Source organism: Protopterus annectens, chromosome 3.part1 (assembly GCF_019279795.1).
Source record: "Protopterus annectens isolate FY-2018-M chromosome 3.part1, PAN1.0, whole genome shotgun sequence".
Lineage (NCBI taxonomy): Eukaryota > Metazoa > Chordata > Ceratodontiformes > Protopteridae > Protopterus > Protopterus annectens.
Genome location: NC_056732.1, coordinates 1,408,628,198 through 1,408,647,688, shown reverse-complemented (window position 1 = coordinate 1,408,647,688; position 19,491 = coordinate 1,408,628,198). Strand labels below are relative to the sequence as shown.

The window sequence follows — 19,491 nt, the reverse complement described above, 5'->3', positions numbered from 1 at the left end:
TACAACACGGATCCACCAGTTTTCTCTAATCCTCTGTTAAAACAGTACCTCAGAGGGGCTAAAAACATAAGACCGCCCCGTAGAGCACCTACTCCAACTTGGGACCTCAACTTTGTTTTGGAAAAACTAACTTTATCTCCTTTTGAGCCAGCTAACACCGCAGAATTAAAATATATCTCTTGGAAAACTGTTCTGCTCCTGACAATAACATCAGCACGAAGAGTTTCAGAATTACAGGCACTAATGGCAGTGGAACCTTTCCTCATTTTCCACCAGGACAGGGTGTCTTTAAGAACTAACCCTACGTTTATGCCAAAGGGGTATCCAGTGTGGCTCTAAACCAAACTATTCACCTGCCAACTTTCTATCCTAAACCACAGAATAAAGGGGAGACTACTGCACTCTTTGGACATTCACAGGCAGTTACACTTCTACTTGGACAAAACCAAAGCTTTCAGAAAATCTGAGCAATTATTGGTAGCATATGCTGCAGGAGCACAGGGAAAAGCCATTTCAAAACAGACTATTTCTAAATGGGATAGGACATTGTATACGTTTCTGCTACACATACCATGGAAAACCTGTAACTAGCAACATTAGATCTCACTCCACCAGGGCAACAGCCACTTCAACTGCCTACCTCAGGGGAGGCACTACCAAGGATATTTTGGAAGCAGCAACTTGGAGTTCTGTACATACCTTCACCAAGCATTACCATCTGCCTCTATACTCTAACTCCAGAGCTGGCTTCGCCACTGCAGTGCTGCAGGGCCTTTTAGCCACTCCTAATGCCTTATAGATCCAGCCACCCTACCTCAGCTTTAGGATTCTACCCAAGTGTAATGACTGCAGCAGTGTAACACGATGAACATAGTACAGTTTTATACCTACCATAAATGTAGATGTTCGAGTGTATACACTGCTGCAGTCCAGCTTACCCTCCCTCCTTCTGGCTGGTACGTACCTATGTCTTCTACCCTTACTACCTATGGGGAGTATTTGCTGGTAGCTGTAAGTTGTTTTTTGCTTTTAATGTATGTTTTATTAGCAATTGGAATTGCCTACCTATTTAGAGGCACCTGACATCTGGGGCAAGAAAAACTGAAAAAAATGGCATTGGCTGCATCTTATATATCCCTGTCGCACTGACGTCAGGGAGGAGGTGACAGCAACCGACGCCGGACCAAGACTTTGGAACTCAGGCCGATTGGGGAACCGCCTGACGGTAGGATAACCCAAGTGTAATGACTGCAGCAGTGTATACACTCGAACATCTACATTTATGGTAGGTACAAAACTGTACTTTATGATGATGATCTGTGCATAACTGTAAGGTTTGACTGTGATGAAAATTAAAGAAATGACCACACAATCCCCAGACTCCCTCACATAACCTGCAGCAATCTTCAGTAAACACACTTCTGAGCAGGGCTGGTTTTGGAATGGGTGCGGGTGATGTCAGAGACTACGAAGTCCATGTCAAAATCCATTTACACAGTCTGGAGTGTGGGCACCACCAGACTCCTTAAAGATAAGTGTCTGAATGTTCTGTGATGTATTTTATGCCTTATTTTTGAAATAGAATTACTGCATTTTTTTTTTTTTTTTTACTATTACCAAGTAGAGGAGGTCGAATTGACGTAAGGGTTTAGGTCTTTACCTAGCAAATACATAGTATAGGTTTTAATTCTGATCTCTGGTTATTGGCTAAGCGTGTAGTATTCTAGAAGCTGGTAGCTTATTATTTACTTATGAACCTATAAGAGTAATGCATATATCCCACCATTATTGTGTGTGCAGAGATGAAAATCAATGATATTTTTGCACACCTGTGTGCACACACTCCACTTTCACCTTCAGGGAAAAGGGAGAAATTTCATTTCTCTTGCTGCATGTTTTTCATCCTGGTGCTGGGGTTAACCATAGCACATGAATAGACACTCACATAGACATGGGAAGGCATGCAGATTTCACATAGCCAAGAACTCAACCAGTGCAAAGCACTCTGAGATTGCAGTGCTACTCACTGCACCATAGTGGTGATGACCAGTTGCTTTCATACATCCTCTTCCTGCTAATAGATAGCTGTGGTCTATGTATCTAATAAGTGTAAGAAAATATGACCAGCTTATTTTAAAGTACACTGCAACCACCCATCCCCACCCACACAAGCATAATAGAAGTGCTGATAATGTATTTGTTAGAAAGTGAAATACATCATAGCTAGCATGTTACTCTCTTACACTGCAACACACACACAAATCATAGCAATACTAGTTTTGTACTTATTTCAGTAAATAGCAGTAAGTTGTGCAACACTGGTATTGACACATCAGTGGTCATTTTCAGGAATATTCCCTTTTCTCTGATGTATGGCCATCCTGTAGTTGGTATATACAAGTTTTGAGGTGTGGATGGTGTGGTGGCTTGCCCCCTCCAAAAAAAGAAAGTAAAGAAGGATGATGATTGAGATGCTTTGTTCTCCTGGATTTATGGTCTATTTTTGTTTCTGTGAGTTAGCACCAGGCATTTTGATTGCCAACACACACAGTCTAGGATGATTAAAAGGGCCTCCACGCAGTCAAGCATGATTGGAAATGACACCCTGCAGCCATGAGTATTGCAGATGCCTAAAGCTGACTGATAGTTTTGGTGGAGAAAATGTCCACCAGAAGGATTTAATTAAGCCAAAGGGCACTGTGTCATTGGTAAAATATTTGATTAAATTGTGAAGCCTGTTTGACAAAATACTGTTACTATAACTAGAGATATCTTCGGTTTTAAAGGTGATATAAATAAGAGTTACTGTTACACAACTGGTTTATTAAGTACACACGATTGCTTACTAACTTTTATTGGTTTTACTAACATGTTACAAAGTATCAAAATAAGATAAACTTGCTGTGGCTGGAGGCCCACCAGCGACTGCAGGCTTTGTTAATGCCTAAAGTTGGATTTGCCTGTAATACAAGCAATATTTTACCCTAGCTAGCCTCAAAACTCCATTTTGACTTTCATCCTATAATTTGGGTCACAGTTCTTCTTTTACTCTTCTGGCTCTGAGTTCACTGTCTAATTAGTTGGGCTAAGCTTCTTTAATCTGTATCCCTAAACTCTATGATGCACTGCCACCTAATATAAGAAACACTGAGGCTCTTCACGAATTTCGCAATAAGCTAAAATATTTTGAAAAGACATTGATCCTCCTTCCTGTCATTTACTCCTTCCCAACCAGCGTGCTCCTTCCTATGTTTCCGTGCAAATCACCAACACAAGCATATGCTTTATTTTATTCATATTTACTGTTGCATCTTTATTTCAGTACACCCCCCCCCCCACTCTAAACTAGATCAGACTTCTGGATAGCGTATAACTTGAGTGTGATATCTGATTTCCTTCTTTGCTTAATTACTTTCTTCATAGTAATTCTGTCAGTTTTACTGTTTTCTTGTTAGATTGTATTTGCCTGCATTACAGCTAACATGCCAGTGTTTATTAAACTTCTGCTTATGTAACCTTGTTTACTGATGGGAGTACTAGCTAACCTGGTCAGTCATGCTCACCATAGCTCTCAACCTCTTAGCACAAAAAATCTAGACAAAGCCAAAGATAATGGGGGGAACAAAGCCCCAAAATAGGGATGGATTTAAATATTGCTCTTACAAACTTAAATTTGCTAGAATAAAAGGTCTTTGTTACCATGCATTTTCTGAAGAATATGAAGTCTGAAACTCAGCCTGTCATTATTTGGTGAATTCAGTTATCACTAATTTGCCACAAAAATCCAGAAAACTACAAATTTTATGATAAAAAGACCAAACATGTTAGTCAAAAATCAGATTTTTGCAGAATGTCCAGAACACTTGAGAGCTATGCTTACCCTGACGACAGGCTGACATTTTTCCACAAGAGCTTTCTGTTGTCCTGAAAAGGGCAGTTTTTTTTCTTTTGAGTAAATTAGTTTGCACTTAAAAGTTAAAAACATAGTTATAAAAGCTCCTTAAAAGTTAAAAGCATAGTTTATAAAGTTCCTACTAAGAAGAGCTTTCCTAATCCCTTGAGCTCTCGCTCCTCGACCTCAAATCCAAAACTAACTCCATGTCTTAAATCTTTACTAGTAAAACATTAATAAAGCAAAGCTTGCAGCATGTGCTTTGCTGAATGTAAATCAACATAGATGCAGAAGTGCTGCTAGCTCATCTGGACCAATCGGGTCTTCGTGTTCATGTCATCAGTTAAAAAAAAAAAAAGAAAAAATTCAAGTTGCAGCCAGTCAGGTCTTAAAGCGAACCTGATAGATTGCAGCTTTTGCCAACATCACCTCTCGAGTCAGGAAGTACAAGGGAAGAAGTACAAACGCAAACTGCAATCTCTTAACCAAGATTTTTATTGCCGAAACCTTGATACCTGCTACTGAATCTCGATGGCTGCATCCCAGTGGGGGCTCTGACCTGTAGTCAGGAAATTTGGGGACCCTGCAAGTGTCGGGTGCCTAACACCAGCTTATGTATAGGCTAACTAACTAATCAAAACTTAATTAAGAAACTAAAAAATGACTGACTAGCAAAAACGGGGTGCCAATAAACATTTACCAGAATAAATATTAATAAATATGCAAGTTCAACAGGGATCGCTTTTGTAGCAAATTAATACTTCATCAGTGTTAAGGGGGAAGGGGAATTTGGTTAAAGGAATGATTTTAATGCTTTTATTGCTCTTAACAGAACCACCCTCTGTAACTACTGCCTTGCTCCAGACAACCTGATTATATATAAATAAGGAATGCTTTTGATGCTTTTCATTAAACTAAACTAGGATTGCTTGGTTGTGTGTTTTAATAAAGGATATTCTATTTTTAACTCAACTGTGGACTACCTACTATTTTCTATTTGATTATTTTGCAGCATGTATGTTACAGTTGGATTTTTATTAAGTGAACTAAGTGCTTAACGTAGTTTAGGAAGTGAACACACCCTCCACAGTGCAAAGCTTTTTCTTGGTTTGTTTTGGACCCAATATAGTTTGAGTACTGGATTTTTCTGAGTCTTTGAGGGGTAATACGGATTTCTCTTTGTTGATGATGATCAGAAGATTCAGTTGTGGCGCACACAGCACAGCATTTCAGTGAGCATGAAACACTGGTATGTTCCTGCTGTTTTTGACATTGCTGTTGGTTTTGTGAGATGTTTGATTCAGGTGTTTTATTTTGATGCTTTGTAGAATCTTGCTGTACTATTCTCTTCAGGTATAGACATGCAGGCTTTCTTGATGTGGCTTGCTTGTTTGCTGTTTAACAGTTTTCTCGTGTGTGTGTTTTTATCTTCCTTCCTGTTTTGACTTTTCAAATAGACAATATGTCCTTATCAGTCTTGCTTCAAATTTCATAATGAACTATGCACATGGGTGTATGACCACTCACACCAGTTAACGAGCTTTCATTGCTCAGTTAAAGCACCTCCTGCACTGTTGTCTTACAGTGGTGAAGCCCTGAATATGGCCAGTGGTACTCTAGTTTGAGTAGTGGCACTTTCTGGGGGAGGTTAGTGGGCTTTAATCCGGTTAAACTGATTGTTCTAGTAGAAAACGTAGCCTCAGACAGTAGGCAGAGACTGGCCATGATTAGGGGCTGGAGTCGGTGTAATAACCCAAACCTGTGATGGCAGCCCTGCTAGTTTAGCTGTTAGTTGCATTTTGGAGTGTCATGTGCGTGCAGGAATCGTTGACATAGCTGGTCCTAATGATGATCCAAGTGCCCATGGTTTGTTTATTCAGTTATATGACAGTCAGTGTGGGGTAAGATACCCTGTAGCAGCAAGATGAAATACATTACATTGGCTGTTACGTCACTGCTTTTAGACAGTCACATTGCAGGTAACTAACAGATGTGACTGTAGTTTTGGAGAAGCCAGTCTGTGGTTGAAAGCAAAGGACAATTAGGATGATCACAATAAAGTGGTTAATTCATTTTCTTTTCAGTGGGTGGGTGCAGCATGTACAGTATCTGATATCTTCAATTTTGTATGCATTAATGTGATAGTTTTTCTTTCACTTTTATCATAACCTGGTATCAAAAGGGTAAATAAAGGGTGGCTAACTTTTGTGAGGTAAGGGAGTCAAGGTAAGTGTGAAAACACAGGACAGCTGTCTGATCTAGCTAACTCAGAGTGTTTGCATCTTTGAACAGCAATTTAAAATGTATTTCTGATGCCAGTGTGCATTTTACTTCACAATCACACATCACAAATGTGCACAGAAAGTTGGTGTATAGTTTTGGTGGGGCTGTTTATGAAACCAAAGGGCAATTACATGATTCATGCAAAACACTTGCTAATATAGCTAGTTTGGGGGGCATGTATACATGTACAAGAACAGTTTGGAGTAAATTAGTGTGACCAGTTATTTATTTCACTTTCCTTGAAATCAAATATTAGAGATGCAGTCAGAAGGTGAATGACTTGGGGATAGGGTTGAGGAGAGATACTATACATAGAAGCACAAGGGTATTACACAATCACTGTTAAATACAAATATGGTGAGTTGGGAAGCTGAGTATATCTAACAGCAAGCTGAAATGTGCTACTGTGGCTATGTTTTCCTCTTCTCAGTGACATATCAGATGTATAGAATATTGGTATCATATTTTGGGGTTGGTGGTTATGAAAGCAAAGAACAGTTATGGATCAGTTCTGAGCGATTGACATGGTTTGTTAGAGGGAGACATTTGAAAGCAGCATGATCATTATATTTATGATGTCTTCATAGTCAGAGATGGTATAGCCTTTCAGAAGAGGCAAAATCTACTGGAACAGTGCGTGTGTGTGGGGTTGTACACAAATATGTTACTAGAGGTCTTTGTTTTTTTTTAGCTTAAGCTACTTTAAGGGAGTTGTGGCGTAGCCACTTGTATACAGCTAGCATATCCATCATTTACTGGCTTTTATTGTTCCAGTCTGGCACTTATACTAGTTTTCACCTGGGTACTTATTGACCATTGCTCACTAGACTGGCTAAAATTGTTGTCCAGAATATATGTGCACTAAGACCTCATTGGACCAGAAGCAAAAAATTATTTTTATTTCAACCAAGGTGGCATTTTCTTTACTGCATATACAGTGGAAACTACATATTATATACTTATGAAGATGGTCTGTGCCATGTAAATCAGGATGGAGAAATAAAACCCTTGGGGATAAAATTGCTTTCTTAACTGTGTGTTTTGTACTTGAGTATCTTGTTGGGAAGTTCCTGAATTTTGTTGCGGACTGCTTTCAGGAAATGTACATGTAGTCTGTTATACAGCTAGTAAATCCAATGTTTCATTTAACTTTGTCACAGTCTGGTACTATACTGTCTTAATCTGGGACCTATTTGACTAGTACACAAAAAGCCTAGTAAATCTTATATTCAGAATGTATATATACTAAATTTTCATTATGTCAGAAGTAAACATTATATATTTTCATCAGAATATTTTTCACTTACAGAATATGAGTACAGTGCTATGCTTTGTCTGCTTAGCTGGTTATCTCAAATTCAATAATGAGCTGTACTGAAATACCTAAGGCATAAAATAGGAGTATTAAGTACATTTTCTAGCATATTGTCTTGCATACTACCACCTTAGTTTCATAATGAAATTTGGAGGGATAACTGAGATTACAGTCTTTCAGAAGTAGGCACCAGAGGTTTTGTAACATATGCCTTTACTGCCACAGTCTAACATTCCATATTGCACATGGTATCCATGGTTTTTCTTTAACACCTTTATTGAATTATCACTCGACATAGCAAACATACATTATGTAAAAGAAAACAAACTATGCTAATATGTTCACAGTTGCAGATCTTGCACATCACATAAAATATTTTATGCAATTATCAGTCCAACATTATTCTGCATGTATTGTTCCCACAATTTTCAATTTAATATATAAGTTGTTCCTACCATTTTCTAAAGATCACACTTCCAATTCTTGTGTCTGTGTTAAAATATTCATCACTTCAAATACATTTGGTTTATCCTTTGATTTCCATGTTCTAATAATTGCTTTTTTGTTGCCATCAGAATTAAACTTAACAAGGCCTTACTGTGGCTATGCAGTTCAGATTCTGTGTCCCAGTTCAGAAATTAATTTCCTTAGTTACACCCATTTACACACCCAATATTTCTGACAGAGTACTCTGTAGGGATATTTTGAAGTCTGCTAAATCATACTCCCAAAAAATGTGTTGTTAGCTGCCTCTTTCTTCCCCATCACTCCTCCAACATTTGCCAGAATCTACCTGAGGAAAAATTTTTTGGAGTCTGCTTGGGGTATAAAAATACCCATGCAAACACTTCCAAGCAAACATCTTAAATCTTCTAGACTTTGTTGCATAGTTGAGAACTGTACGTATCTCCTCCCGTTGTTTTCTTGTGAATTGCTTATCCAGTCTATCTTCCCTGTCTTCTCTGATTCCTATAGTTGTCATGCAATATTTTGTATGCCATATGACTTATCCTTTTTAACAGCAGCTTCCTTTTTAGATTCAACTAAAAACTGTACCAAAGCTGGTCTTTCACTTATGATTCCCCTCTCCCTTTCTCTTTACTTATACTGTGATGTCAATCCACAGTCTCTAGCTTGCAGTCCAGTTGTTTTCTTGGCCAGTTCTCATACTGTTAGTTTTTTCTCTGTAGCTATTTGTTCTCAGAACATTGGTTTCTTTGCCAGTTTTCTCTAGTAAATTCCAGCCCCCCCATTCCCTGTTCTCTGTATCCCTAAGTGCAGCCATCCCTATTGGCAGAATCCCCTTTCCCCATTCTCATGTTGGCTTGGCTCTTAGAATAGTTTCTGCTACTTTATGAATATAATATTCTGTGTGGCTATTGTTCTTCTTAAGGGTCTGCATCCAGAATCTCACTCTGTCCTTATTTCTTGAATTTCCCACGTGACTCCTCATTATCCCTTTCCACTTTGAATTACAGCTTTCTGCTTGTGTTGAGTATATGACCATTAACTGTATAGCTCAAAAATATTCAAGTCAGGTAATTCTAAACTACCTTGGTCTTTTGGAAGGATTAACTTATCCCATTTGACCCTTGTCCCCTCCCGGAAAAAAATCTTCAACTCTTTTATTGTCCACAACTTTTTCTCTGGTGAATAAAAATGTGCCTGACCTGTATATAAAACTAAAGGGACTAAAGACTTTTTCACTACTGGTAGGTTTCCAGTGTTATTTTGATGAACTTTTGTTTAATAAAAATACAAAATGCCCTAGAATTCTTCTGTACTCTATTGTCATTACATCAAAAGTAACAGTCCTCTCTATATTTCTCCATTTGTAAAGCACCATTTTTTGAACAACTGAAGCTTGGGGGAAGATGGTAGATTAGTGCTGCACTGAAACCTCTAAGGGTAGAGCAGGAGGCTTAAGTGTTTTTGTAGCAGATTGTGTTCTTACTTCCTGAAAGTGTGATTATGAACTATCAGAGGGGGGACTGGGATGGTATTTTACACACAGGCATTACATTGCTGCATTTAGAGGTGTTCACTGCTGCTGTTTAATTTTGTAAATTAAATGCTTTACATTGGGGTGCTGTTTTGAACTTTGCTCTAATGTGCAGCATGCAGTAATGATCCTAATATGTCACTACTGAATTCATATCAGATAAAACAGTAAAAAAAAAAAAAAAAACTGTGCATTTCAGTGGCAAATGTGTATTTTTGAGTTTGTAACATCCATGGCTTTAGTTCCAGGCTTTCAAGAAACTAAACTGGAGCAGTCAGATTTTAGAGATTTGCTGCACTGGAAGCTATGAGGTTAGAATTGCAGTCTTGGATGTGCTTTGGAGGTGAACAACCCTATTGGTAGTACCAGAAACTTTCTTAATGAACTCTCAAAACTGACGTATAAATTTGCAGTGTGTGACCCTACTGGCTTTAGTTCACTTACCTTTACTTGCCAGTCTGACATTGAGCATTGCACTTGTGTTTTTTTCTGCTCAATACACAGAATGGAGTAATGGCCTAAAACCATTCATGTTAAGTTGTCCTATCTCGCCTTCATTCTTACAATGATGGTTTCAGAGCCAATTCTCAGCTCCAACTCGGCCGAATACATAGCTGAAAGTCTCAAACCTGGCTCGTGGCAAGTAGGTATCCCACAATGCAGTGGTGTAATTCCCCAGATCTCATTTGCCGCTTTACTAGGTTGGCCGTGGCCAAGTTGTGACAAAGTTTCTATTATTTTTCCTCTATACTGTTATATCTGATAATAGAGAGCTTACTATTTAGTTATATTTAAATCTTTGTGCCTTTTACTGCATTCAGTTAAATTATTATAGTTTTATCCCCTTTGGTGCGGCTTTTGCCATCGCTTTGTAGGCCTAACTGTATCCCTTTTAGTAGTTGCTTTCTGTTTGTCTAGTTTATTAGGAGCTCGTTTAAGTCAGAGGGCTTGTAGTTAATTGTAGTTTTGTCTGGAAAATAGGACTGTTTCAGTTAGAGGCCCTATTTGTTCTCCCTGGTTGTCCGTTTCCTCGTGTTTCCCGTAGTTACTATTCTGTGTAGCTTAATAGTTCAATAGTTGAATAGTAAAATTTTCTTGTTGTTTTTCTGGCCTTATCTTAATTATGTCCAAAGACCCAAAAGAGAGGGAACGTAAGCCTTCGGGCTTTAAAAAATGCTAGAAGTGCTCACAAAATGTCCATCACAGATGGACATGTTATATGTGTTTATTGCCCTGGTGCTATTCACCTACAAGAAGACTACTTTTTGTCATTCTTTCAGTGCAAGAGTACTTCAAGAAAGGAGAAACAAATTGATCCTGAAAGGGCTCTTTAAGCCAACCTTTGAGGAAGCTTTTCATAGTTCTTAGCCCCGATCTTCGGTGCCGAGTCTATCCTTTAGAGCGTCTGCCCGGGTTAGTGAAGCTCCTACATCGACCTCAGGTCCGATCTTGTTGGTTCCCTTGCATATAAATGTCCTAGAGATGAGAGCAGTGCTTCTTGCGTTGCAAGCACTTCATGTCTCTCTCTCCCTCTAGGGACAATTGCGATACATTCAGACAGTATGTCTGTGGCTTGGTACATAAACAAGCAGGGGGAACCAGATCTTACCCCTTTTGTCGAGAAGCCCTAAGAGTTTGGCAATGAGCAGTTTCTTCCCAGCGCTTTCTAATAGCAACACACATTCTGGGGAAGTCCAGCGTGATAGTAGACAAGCTGAGCAGAGCAATTTTAATGCCCCACGAGTGGTCTCTCAATCAGAATGTAGCGGAAATGATTTTCCAAACATGGGGTCTGCCTTGCTGTGATCCCTTTCCCACTCCCATGAATGCCAAGTGCAGCATCTACTGTACCCTAATCCCCCCCCTCAGGGGGAGACACTGAGACACGCACTTGCTCACGATTGGCCCTCGGGACTTCTGTATGCTTTTCCTCTGTTTCCTCTCATACCCAGAGTCATTCAGAAAGCACAGTACTTGGGAAGCAGGTTCATTCTCATTGCTCCTTACTGGCCTCGCCAAGTTTTATTCCTCTTCCTTTGGCCTCATCTATAGGAGAAGCCTTGGACTCTGGACCCAGTTCAAGATCATCTGACTTATATGTCAGGGAAGCTTCAGCCTTCTCTCCACACTGTAAAATTGACAGCTTGGCTGCCCCACTTCCCAATTTAGTCAGGCTTCACAATTTCACTCCTACAGTTAAACATATCTTAATGTCCTCATAAAGCTTCCACTAGAAAACTGTATTCTTGCAAATGGAAAAGGTTTTCCTTTTGGGCTCAAAACAGGAACATTGATCCCTTTTCTGCACCTATCCATTCTATTTTGTAATGTTTGGCGGAACTCTTCTAGCAAGGTTCAGCTGCAGCAACCATTAGGGTTCAACTCACTGCAATATCAAATTTCCACATTGGTGATTCTCTCTCCAACTTAATGACACACAGGTTGTGTAGCGCCTTCTTAAAAGGTGCTTCCTTATTAAGACCTCCGTTTAAGGGAATCCCTTTCTCCTCTGGATTTCAGTTTTCTGTCTCATCTCATGTTACCACCTTTTGAGCCCTCATCATCTTCAGACCTCAAGTTCCTTTTCTGGAAGACCTTGTTTTTAGTGGCTATAATATCTGTTAGAAGAGTGTCAGAGTTGCAAGCTCTTTCTATTAAACCACCATATTTGATTTTTCATAAGCATAGGGTATTACAAACTAATTTATCTTTCCTACCAAAGGTCTCTTCTCCAAATAACATAACTCAATCTCTAGAGCTTCCAATGTTCTTTCCTAATCATAGCAACAAGGCAGAATACAAATTACATCAAGTAGACATGCGTCGACAACTCAGATTCTATTTGCATAGGACCAAAGATTTTAGAAAATCTGACCAATTATTCGTATCCTTCTCTAATGTGAAAAAGGGTAGGTCAGTTTCTAAAACTACTGTTTCCAATTGGCCTTCTAACTGTATTATATTCATATATACCACAAATCACAGAGATTTACCCTTCAAAGTGAAGGCTCATTCCACTAGAACAATAGCTATGTTATCTGCCTTTCAAGCCAGTATTCCCATGGATAATATTTGTGCAGCAGCTACTTGTTCCATTCCACATACTTTTGTCACGCATTACAAAGTGGATTTGGCCTCCAGGGACAGGGCCTCCTTTGGTTCCACGGTGCTTAAAGGCGTACCCTCGTGAGCCACCCAGGGAAAAGGTGCTAGGGACGCTGTCCCATCATTGTAAGAATGAAGGCGAGATAGGACAACATCTCCACTCTCCAAAATACTAGAGAGATGCATACACTCTCAGGTCTCAGACTACCTCCTTACTAACAACCTCCTTTCCAATACTCAGCATGGTTTCCAACCAAACCATAGCACCACCACTGCCTTACTCTCCTTTACTAACACTATCCTTCAGCATAAAAACAATGGCTATCTCTCCTCTGCTACTTTTCCAGACCAGACCTATCTAAAGCATTTAACATGGTCCTGCACAAACAACTTATCTCTGTCCTCAATAACCTATCCTTCTCACAATCAGTCACCAACTGGTTTCAGAGTTACCTGTCTGACCGCCAACAATCTGTTGTATGGCAGAATGACATATCTCCCCAACTACCTGTCTCCATACGGGTTTCCCAAGGATCCATCCTTGGACCCCTACTCTTCTCTATTTTCACAAATAATCTAGCCTCTGCCACCACACATGGCACACTCATACAATATGCAGATGACTCGACCATCATCTGCTCAGCCCAGTCCCTACCCAAACTGCAAAAAGTCACACAGGAAGCCTTTTCCTCTGTTGAAACTTGGTTATCCGATACCCAATTAATACTCAACTCAAACAAAACTAAACTACTCATCTTCCAACCCATCAAACATACTCAAAACAACTCTCACTTTAACATCACAGCAAAAGACAACACCACTATATACCCAACTGAACACACCAAATTGCTAGGAGTGGAAATAGACAATAAACTAAAATTTGACATTCACATATCCATGACCCAAAAAAAAGTCCACAAAAAACTAGGAGCGTTATACAGAAATAAGCATCTTCTCACCAAAGCAGCAAAGATTTCAGTAGCAAATTCCCACCCTACTTTATGCCTCTCCAATATATACCAACCTAAGGCAATGCGATCTAAACAAGCTAGAGACCTGATACAACAAATTTGCCAAATTCGCCACAGGGGCATCCTAACGTAGTCACCACTCTCTCACTTGCTGAACTGGGCTGGCTTGAACTCCCTCACCTCCTTCAATGGTATCAACTCTCACTCGCCCACAAACTAGTAAACCATCCACTAAATATCCCATCCCTCCAGAATCTACTCCAACCCTATCGCACCACTAGACCACTAAGATCCAGCAACAAAAATCACTTGCAGATCACTAAAGCCAATAACTCTGGTGAAGCACTATTCTCTTGCACCATAGCCAAATTATGGAACTCCCTCCCACCCACAATTACCTCCGTACCATCATGCACCCACTTCAAAACTTTACTAAAAGCACACCTAAAAACATGCTGGCTATGCCCTTGCAACTCCCACTCTAATATCACCCACCCCATCCAGCCACTACCTTTCTTTCCACTCCACTAACTACCTTGATTATTGCAAGCTCAGATGCTCATAAGCCTAGTACTTATACAGCAGGAACTTCTTATTTTAACATTTGTTAATGTCTGTTATGTACTTCACAGATAAAGATTTTAGTTGTCTACTGATGTACTATGTTCTTCATCTGTAAATATGTTGTAAGCAATTGCTATGTAAATAGTTTATCGCTATGTAATCCAATGTGACTATTGTTTATTTTAACTGTGGAGCTTTTCTCCCCGGGCCTCCGCTGAAAATGGACCTACGTCCAGTCGGACACTCCCGGTCGACAGATATAAATAAATAAATAAACATAACATAAAGAAGTTATGTACTCCCCATAATGTTCCATGTTTGTTATCCATCTCGCCGTTCATTCTTAAGAACACTCCCTCCTTCCCCCTGCCAAAGACTCCTTGTGGATCTGGTGGATGTTTTTACTAGCTTCAGGAGTTTTGTTTCTCCTATTAGGTATAGTATATATATATATATATATATATATATATATATATATAGTATATATTTGTGTATATGTATATAGTTTACATTTCATTCAGCAGTAGCAGCAAACAAGATCTGGGGAATTACACTACTGCACTGTGGGATACCTACTTGCCATGAGCCAGGTTTGAGACTTTCAGCTATGTAGTCGGCCGAGTCGGAGCTGAGAATGGTTTCCGAACCCATCATTGTAAGAATGAACGGCGAGATGGACAACAAACATGGAACGTTATGGTGAGTACATAACTTCTTTTTTTTTAGTTGTCATTGCATCAGAAGTAAAAATCCTATGTTTTACCTGGGATAATATTTTTTTTTCTATTTGTACCTGCATGTTTGAGCAAGCAATGCACTGGATTCAAATTCAGCGTAATGCTGTGGGAGACATGTTCTAGACCTATCAAGACTAACAAGTTTGTAATTTTCAAAGTTGGAAGTGCTGAGGCCAATGAATCCTCATGGTGACATTAGATCTAAAGGATGAGTGTCTCCACATCTCTACAGCAAAAGGGACATATGTAGTGCCTATGATCTGAGACAAGGAGCTTTCCACTACCAGTTCATATCCTTTCCCTTAGCCTGTCTGTTGCATTGAGTGTTTACCTGTGATACCTGTCTCTAGGCATTACCTTTTGCAAGATGAAGGGCATTCACATTTATGCCTACCTGGATGATTGCCTTATCCTTGACCAGACATTATCATGTTCTTAGCTCAGTACTTCAGCAAGGTTACTACTTGGTAACCATTTCATTGCCAGGGAGTTCCTCAGAGGCTTTGTGGTACATGGCCTGCTGCATATTGATGATTCTTTAGCAAGGTTGCACATATGAAAACTGCAGTGCTTATCCCAAAAACAGATGGGGCCCAACAAACACTTTCCTTGCAGACCAGCATTCCCCCTCCTGCCCTGCATCAGGAAGAAGCTTTTTTGTTGTTTAGGACAAATATGTCTGTATTCAGGAGTTTAATTCAGAATGCAGCCATAATTTCAGACTCTCTTAACACAACAAACTGCTTAGATTCTGTATGGAGGATCCCATGTGAAGGAAATTAATGCTTGGAACTTGTGACAGGAACGTCAGCAAAAAAGCATGTAAACATCAAAGATGTGATGGTGTTTTTTCTAGCCATATTAGCATTTGGGTACATTTAGCAAAAATGAACCCTGCAAATCCTAGCAAGACAATACTACAGTAATATGATGCATAAAGTATACTTAGATGAAAGTCATTGTCTAATGGCCTGAAACCCTTCTGAAGTATTCATTGAGAACTTAACCCTGATCTACTCAATAACATTTCCATTATATATGCAGTGCTCCCATTGGTCATAATGCACATAACTGACAAACTGTTAATATTTCAAAAGCAAACGCTATTTTCTGTCTGCAGACTCTTTTCCACTTTAGTTGTTTCTTGTTAACAGGTGTTAAAGGAACTTTAAATGTAATGAACGCGTCAGTAAAACACAACATTGCACCCTAAGTTTCTTCAAATAGTAGATAAGTATATATACAAACCAGTGGAGCATATCAACAATCTTATACTTAAGCAGGTCTAATCCCTTACTCGTGGAAGCATGGAGTCATTGTAGTAAATACCAAAAGTTAAACATCCTACAACAGCTTCTGGCTACAGACCAATCTCCATACTATGCTCACTACCTAAGGTTCTGGAAGAATTTCAGTACAACCAAGTAATGGAACATATCGCTAGATATGACCTGTTGTCAGACAGCATGTATTTTTGTAACCATCATTATTCTGTGCAACAAACCACATATTTGTAGCAGTGGTCAGAGGATATACAGGAACTGCTCATCACGCTGAAATGTGCATTTGAGTCTTATAATTAAAAACTAGCTAATGCTGGTGTAGGCAAAAGCATCCTGCAGTGGTAAAGTGCATACGTAACCAGTAGAACTTTCACTGTCCCTCATGGGCCAAACACCTCTGAAAACAAAACAACCTTCTCATCATAGGTGCCACAGTGTTCAGTCTTTAGACCTATTCTCATCTCTGTATTCATTAACATCTCTTGGCTTACCAACCCTTAGCTGTACTCTCTGCTCAAATCTGAAAACTCATTTCACTGAATGTAAGTACTGTTGGGCAAATAAAACATGTATGCCCTTTTTCACACTGTAGTATGATCCTGGCATTAGTATATATAGTTGGGGGGTGGGGGGTCCGTAACTTTTAGTTATATATGGTTAGCTTTCAGTGGAATGATATTCATGAATATAAAAGCTAAGTAGGTGGAGGGCTGCGCCTCCTGCACCCCCTCCAATGTGAGGGACTGTGCCCCCAACACCCCTCCCTACAAGACATAAGGAAACTGCAGAAGTTTATCTTATTCGAAACAGCTGGTACTTTCACTTGAGAAGGAGTGCAAGTGTTTGGACTTAACATAAGAGAAGATGTCAAGCTACTAGCCTAAATTGGCGCAGACCTCCTTGCTTTGCATCTGCAAACTAAGTGGAGAACGCATTCATATGTCTGTGTTAATATTGCACATACATGTATGATCAGTCAATATAACTGCAGAATGTTCATTCTGCAAATTCCTTGTTATAAGTCAGCCATTGAAGAGCAACAGTGAATGCTGTTACTTACTGGATATGAGCAGTATGTTTCTTGACTCTGTAAGTTACATAAAACACATCACCCATGATACACAATTAAATGCCTCTACCTCTGATAATCTGTATATGTACTATATTTATGTTTGACACTTAAGTAACATAGTGTACTATTGATATGTTAAATCTGTAATTGTCTACTTGGCCTTGGGTCGTTGCTGAAAGAGGTCGTAAGAATAGTCCACCTACCTGGTCAACAGAATTAATAAATGAAAACTCTGTGGAGAACTCGCTCTTCTCTCCTTTGCAGTCTAACCATGCAGGTGCGGGAACTGCCATAGGAGGCAGAATTGACAGAATGCCTTAGGCACAGAACATCTCTTCTTATAACAGCAGCTTGTCAGACCATCTGAGCAGATCAAGACTAAGTCTCAAAAGTATTGTAGAAGTGCTTTTGAATTTAGTCCACATTTGGCGTGAGCTAGAAATACTCTTCTGCTGCTTCTGAAAACCGACAACTGAACAAATGCTGCATCAGGAAGCACATGAGAGGCCAGGGCAATAAATGCCTTTTCCAATCCCTAGGCAGGTCTGCATCTGTATGCTTTCTTTCCCATTCTTTTGATTGCCTACCTATTGTAGAAGGTCTGGGAGGAGAGACCAAAAGTGATAGTAATAGCAGGAGCAGCTTTAGGTCAACTGATGCCCTAGACAGAAGAGCTCTATGGCACCCCCACCCTTGTCTACCTACACCAAATAAATACTGGAAAAGTGCCGCTACTAGAGCGGGGGCCCTAGGCGGCCGCCTAGTTGGCCTATGCGTAAGGCTGGCTATGAGTAATAGCATTGTTTTGCCCCACAGAGCATTCTGTGTCTCCTGCTAAGCTTAGTGACGGGAAGAACCACTTAAACTGCTTCAGCACAGAAACACCAAACACAGAACAGTGAGTGAAATAGCCAGACAAGCTTGTGGATACCAAGGCTTACAGTGTGGCTAATTCAGCATGCCCAACCCTTCCAGGCACACTTTCTGATGATGTGGTTCACATCTTAAGGGAAGCCAAGAAACCAAGCATGAAAAATCTCATATAGTAAAATGGAAAAGATTCTCCCATTTGTGCCAGAACTGAGGAAAAGGACTACCGTATTGGTGTCTGTAGCCCTCACCTGCCTGTCAGACCTGTACATAGCAGGGCAACATTATGCCTGTCTGAAATATATATGCTTCTGCCATCTCTGCCTGTTAACCCAGTTGCGAGTGAAACAGTTTGCAAAAGGTTTCTTTATCTGACACCACCCAAAAAGAAGGAAGTCTGCCAGGTGTGGAAGGTGAAGGTGCAAGTTCTAGTATTTGGGCTCAGCATTGGGCTTCTACAGGCAGGAATCTCAAGAATTAGTACTGCATTAGTGAATTTACTAGGGTATCTACTTTAGTTCTTGCACAACTGTCCTTTTTATAATGGCAATGTGACTCTGTATGCTTGGAATCTGCACGTTAACATTATTTACGATTGACCTTAACTTATATTCTGTCTTTGCAGGGCGGTTAAAACAACTGTCCATACTGAAAGTGGACCAGAATCGGATCATGCAGTTACCAGAATCAATTGGAGACTGTGAAAACTTAACAGAATTAATACTAACTGAGAACCTCCTCATGGTAAGAAAAATCATAAATGAAGAATTAAGAGTGTTCACATGGAACACTGAATCATGGATGTTCACTTTGCTGTAGTAGTGGACCACTACCTGGAATTGACTTGACCGCTTGAAATTACACTACCGTTTTTATATTTGAAGCTCTTGTTACAAGGTTATGCGGGCTTCAAAGCAGGATAGCAAATCAGTCTCCTTTTCTGTTTTAGTAAGGTAGAAATGCAGTAAATCAAATCCATGCATATATTAACAAAATAAGAGAAGCAGGATAATGTAATCATATCAAAGTGTGGTCTTCTGACAGCATGTCTATCAGTTGACTACTACATTTCCTTTACTTTGTGTATGCATACATGTATTGACATCAGGAGTGATATATGTTCACTTTATAACTTCCTGTTTTGAAGTATTTAAGTAATGAGACGAGTCTACTACCACTTTTTTCCATGTTTTCAGCTATGCTACTTGGAACAGTTGGCCTTTTGTGGAGCTTTTCTCCCCGGTCCTCTGCTGAAAATGGACGTGTCCAGTCGCACTATCCCGGTAAACAAATGTAAAATAAAAAATACACAGGGTTCTTAGCATTCCCATTATCATTTTGTGAGAGGGGAGCCTTTTTTATTTTTCTGCCCTTTTTTAAACCCTTTTTTTTTTTTA

General features: G+C 39.6%; 1 protein-coding gene across 15 annotated transcripts in view; it reads left to right on the top strand.

Annotated features, from left to right (window-relative positions):
- SCRIB (scribble planar cell polarity protein) overlaps positions 1-19,491 on the top strand; it is a 2,800,411-nt gene that overhangs the window by 79,904 nt on the left and 2,701,016 nt on the right. For all 15 annotated transcript variants that reach the window (XM_044067477.1, XM_044067487.1, XM_044067486.1 and 12 more), the window contains exon 5: positions 18,720-18,838. In XM_044067477.1, coding sequence (XP_043923412.1) covers positions 18,720-18,838 — 119 coding nt within the window. The remainder of the gene's footprint in view (positions 1-18,719; positions 18,839-19,491) is intronic.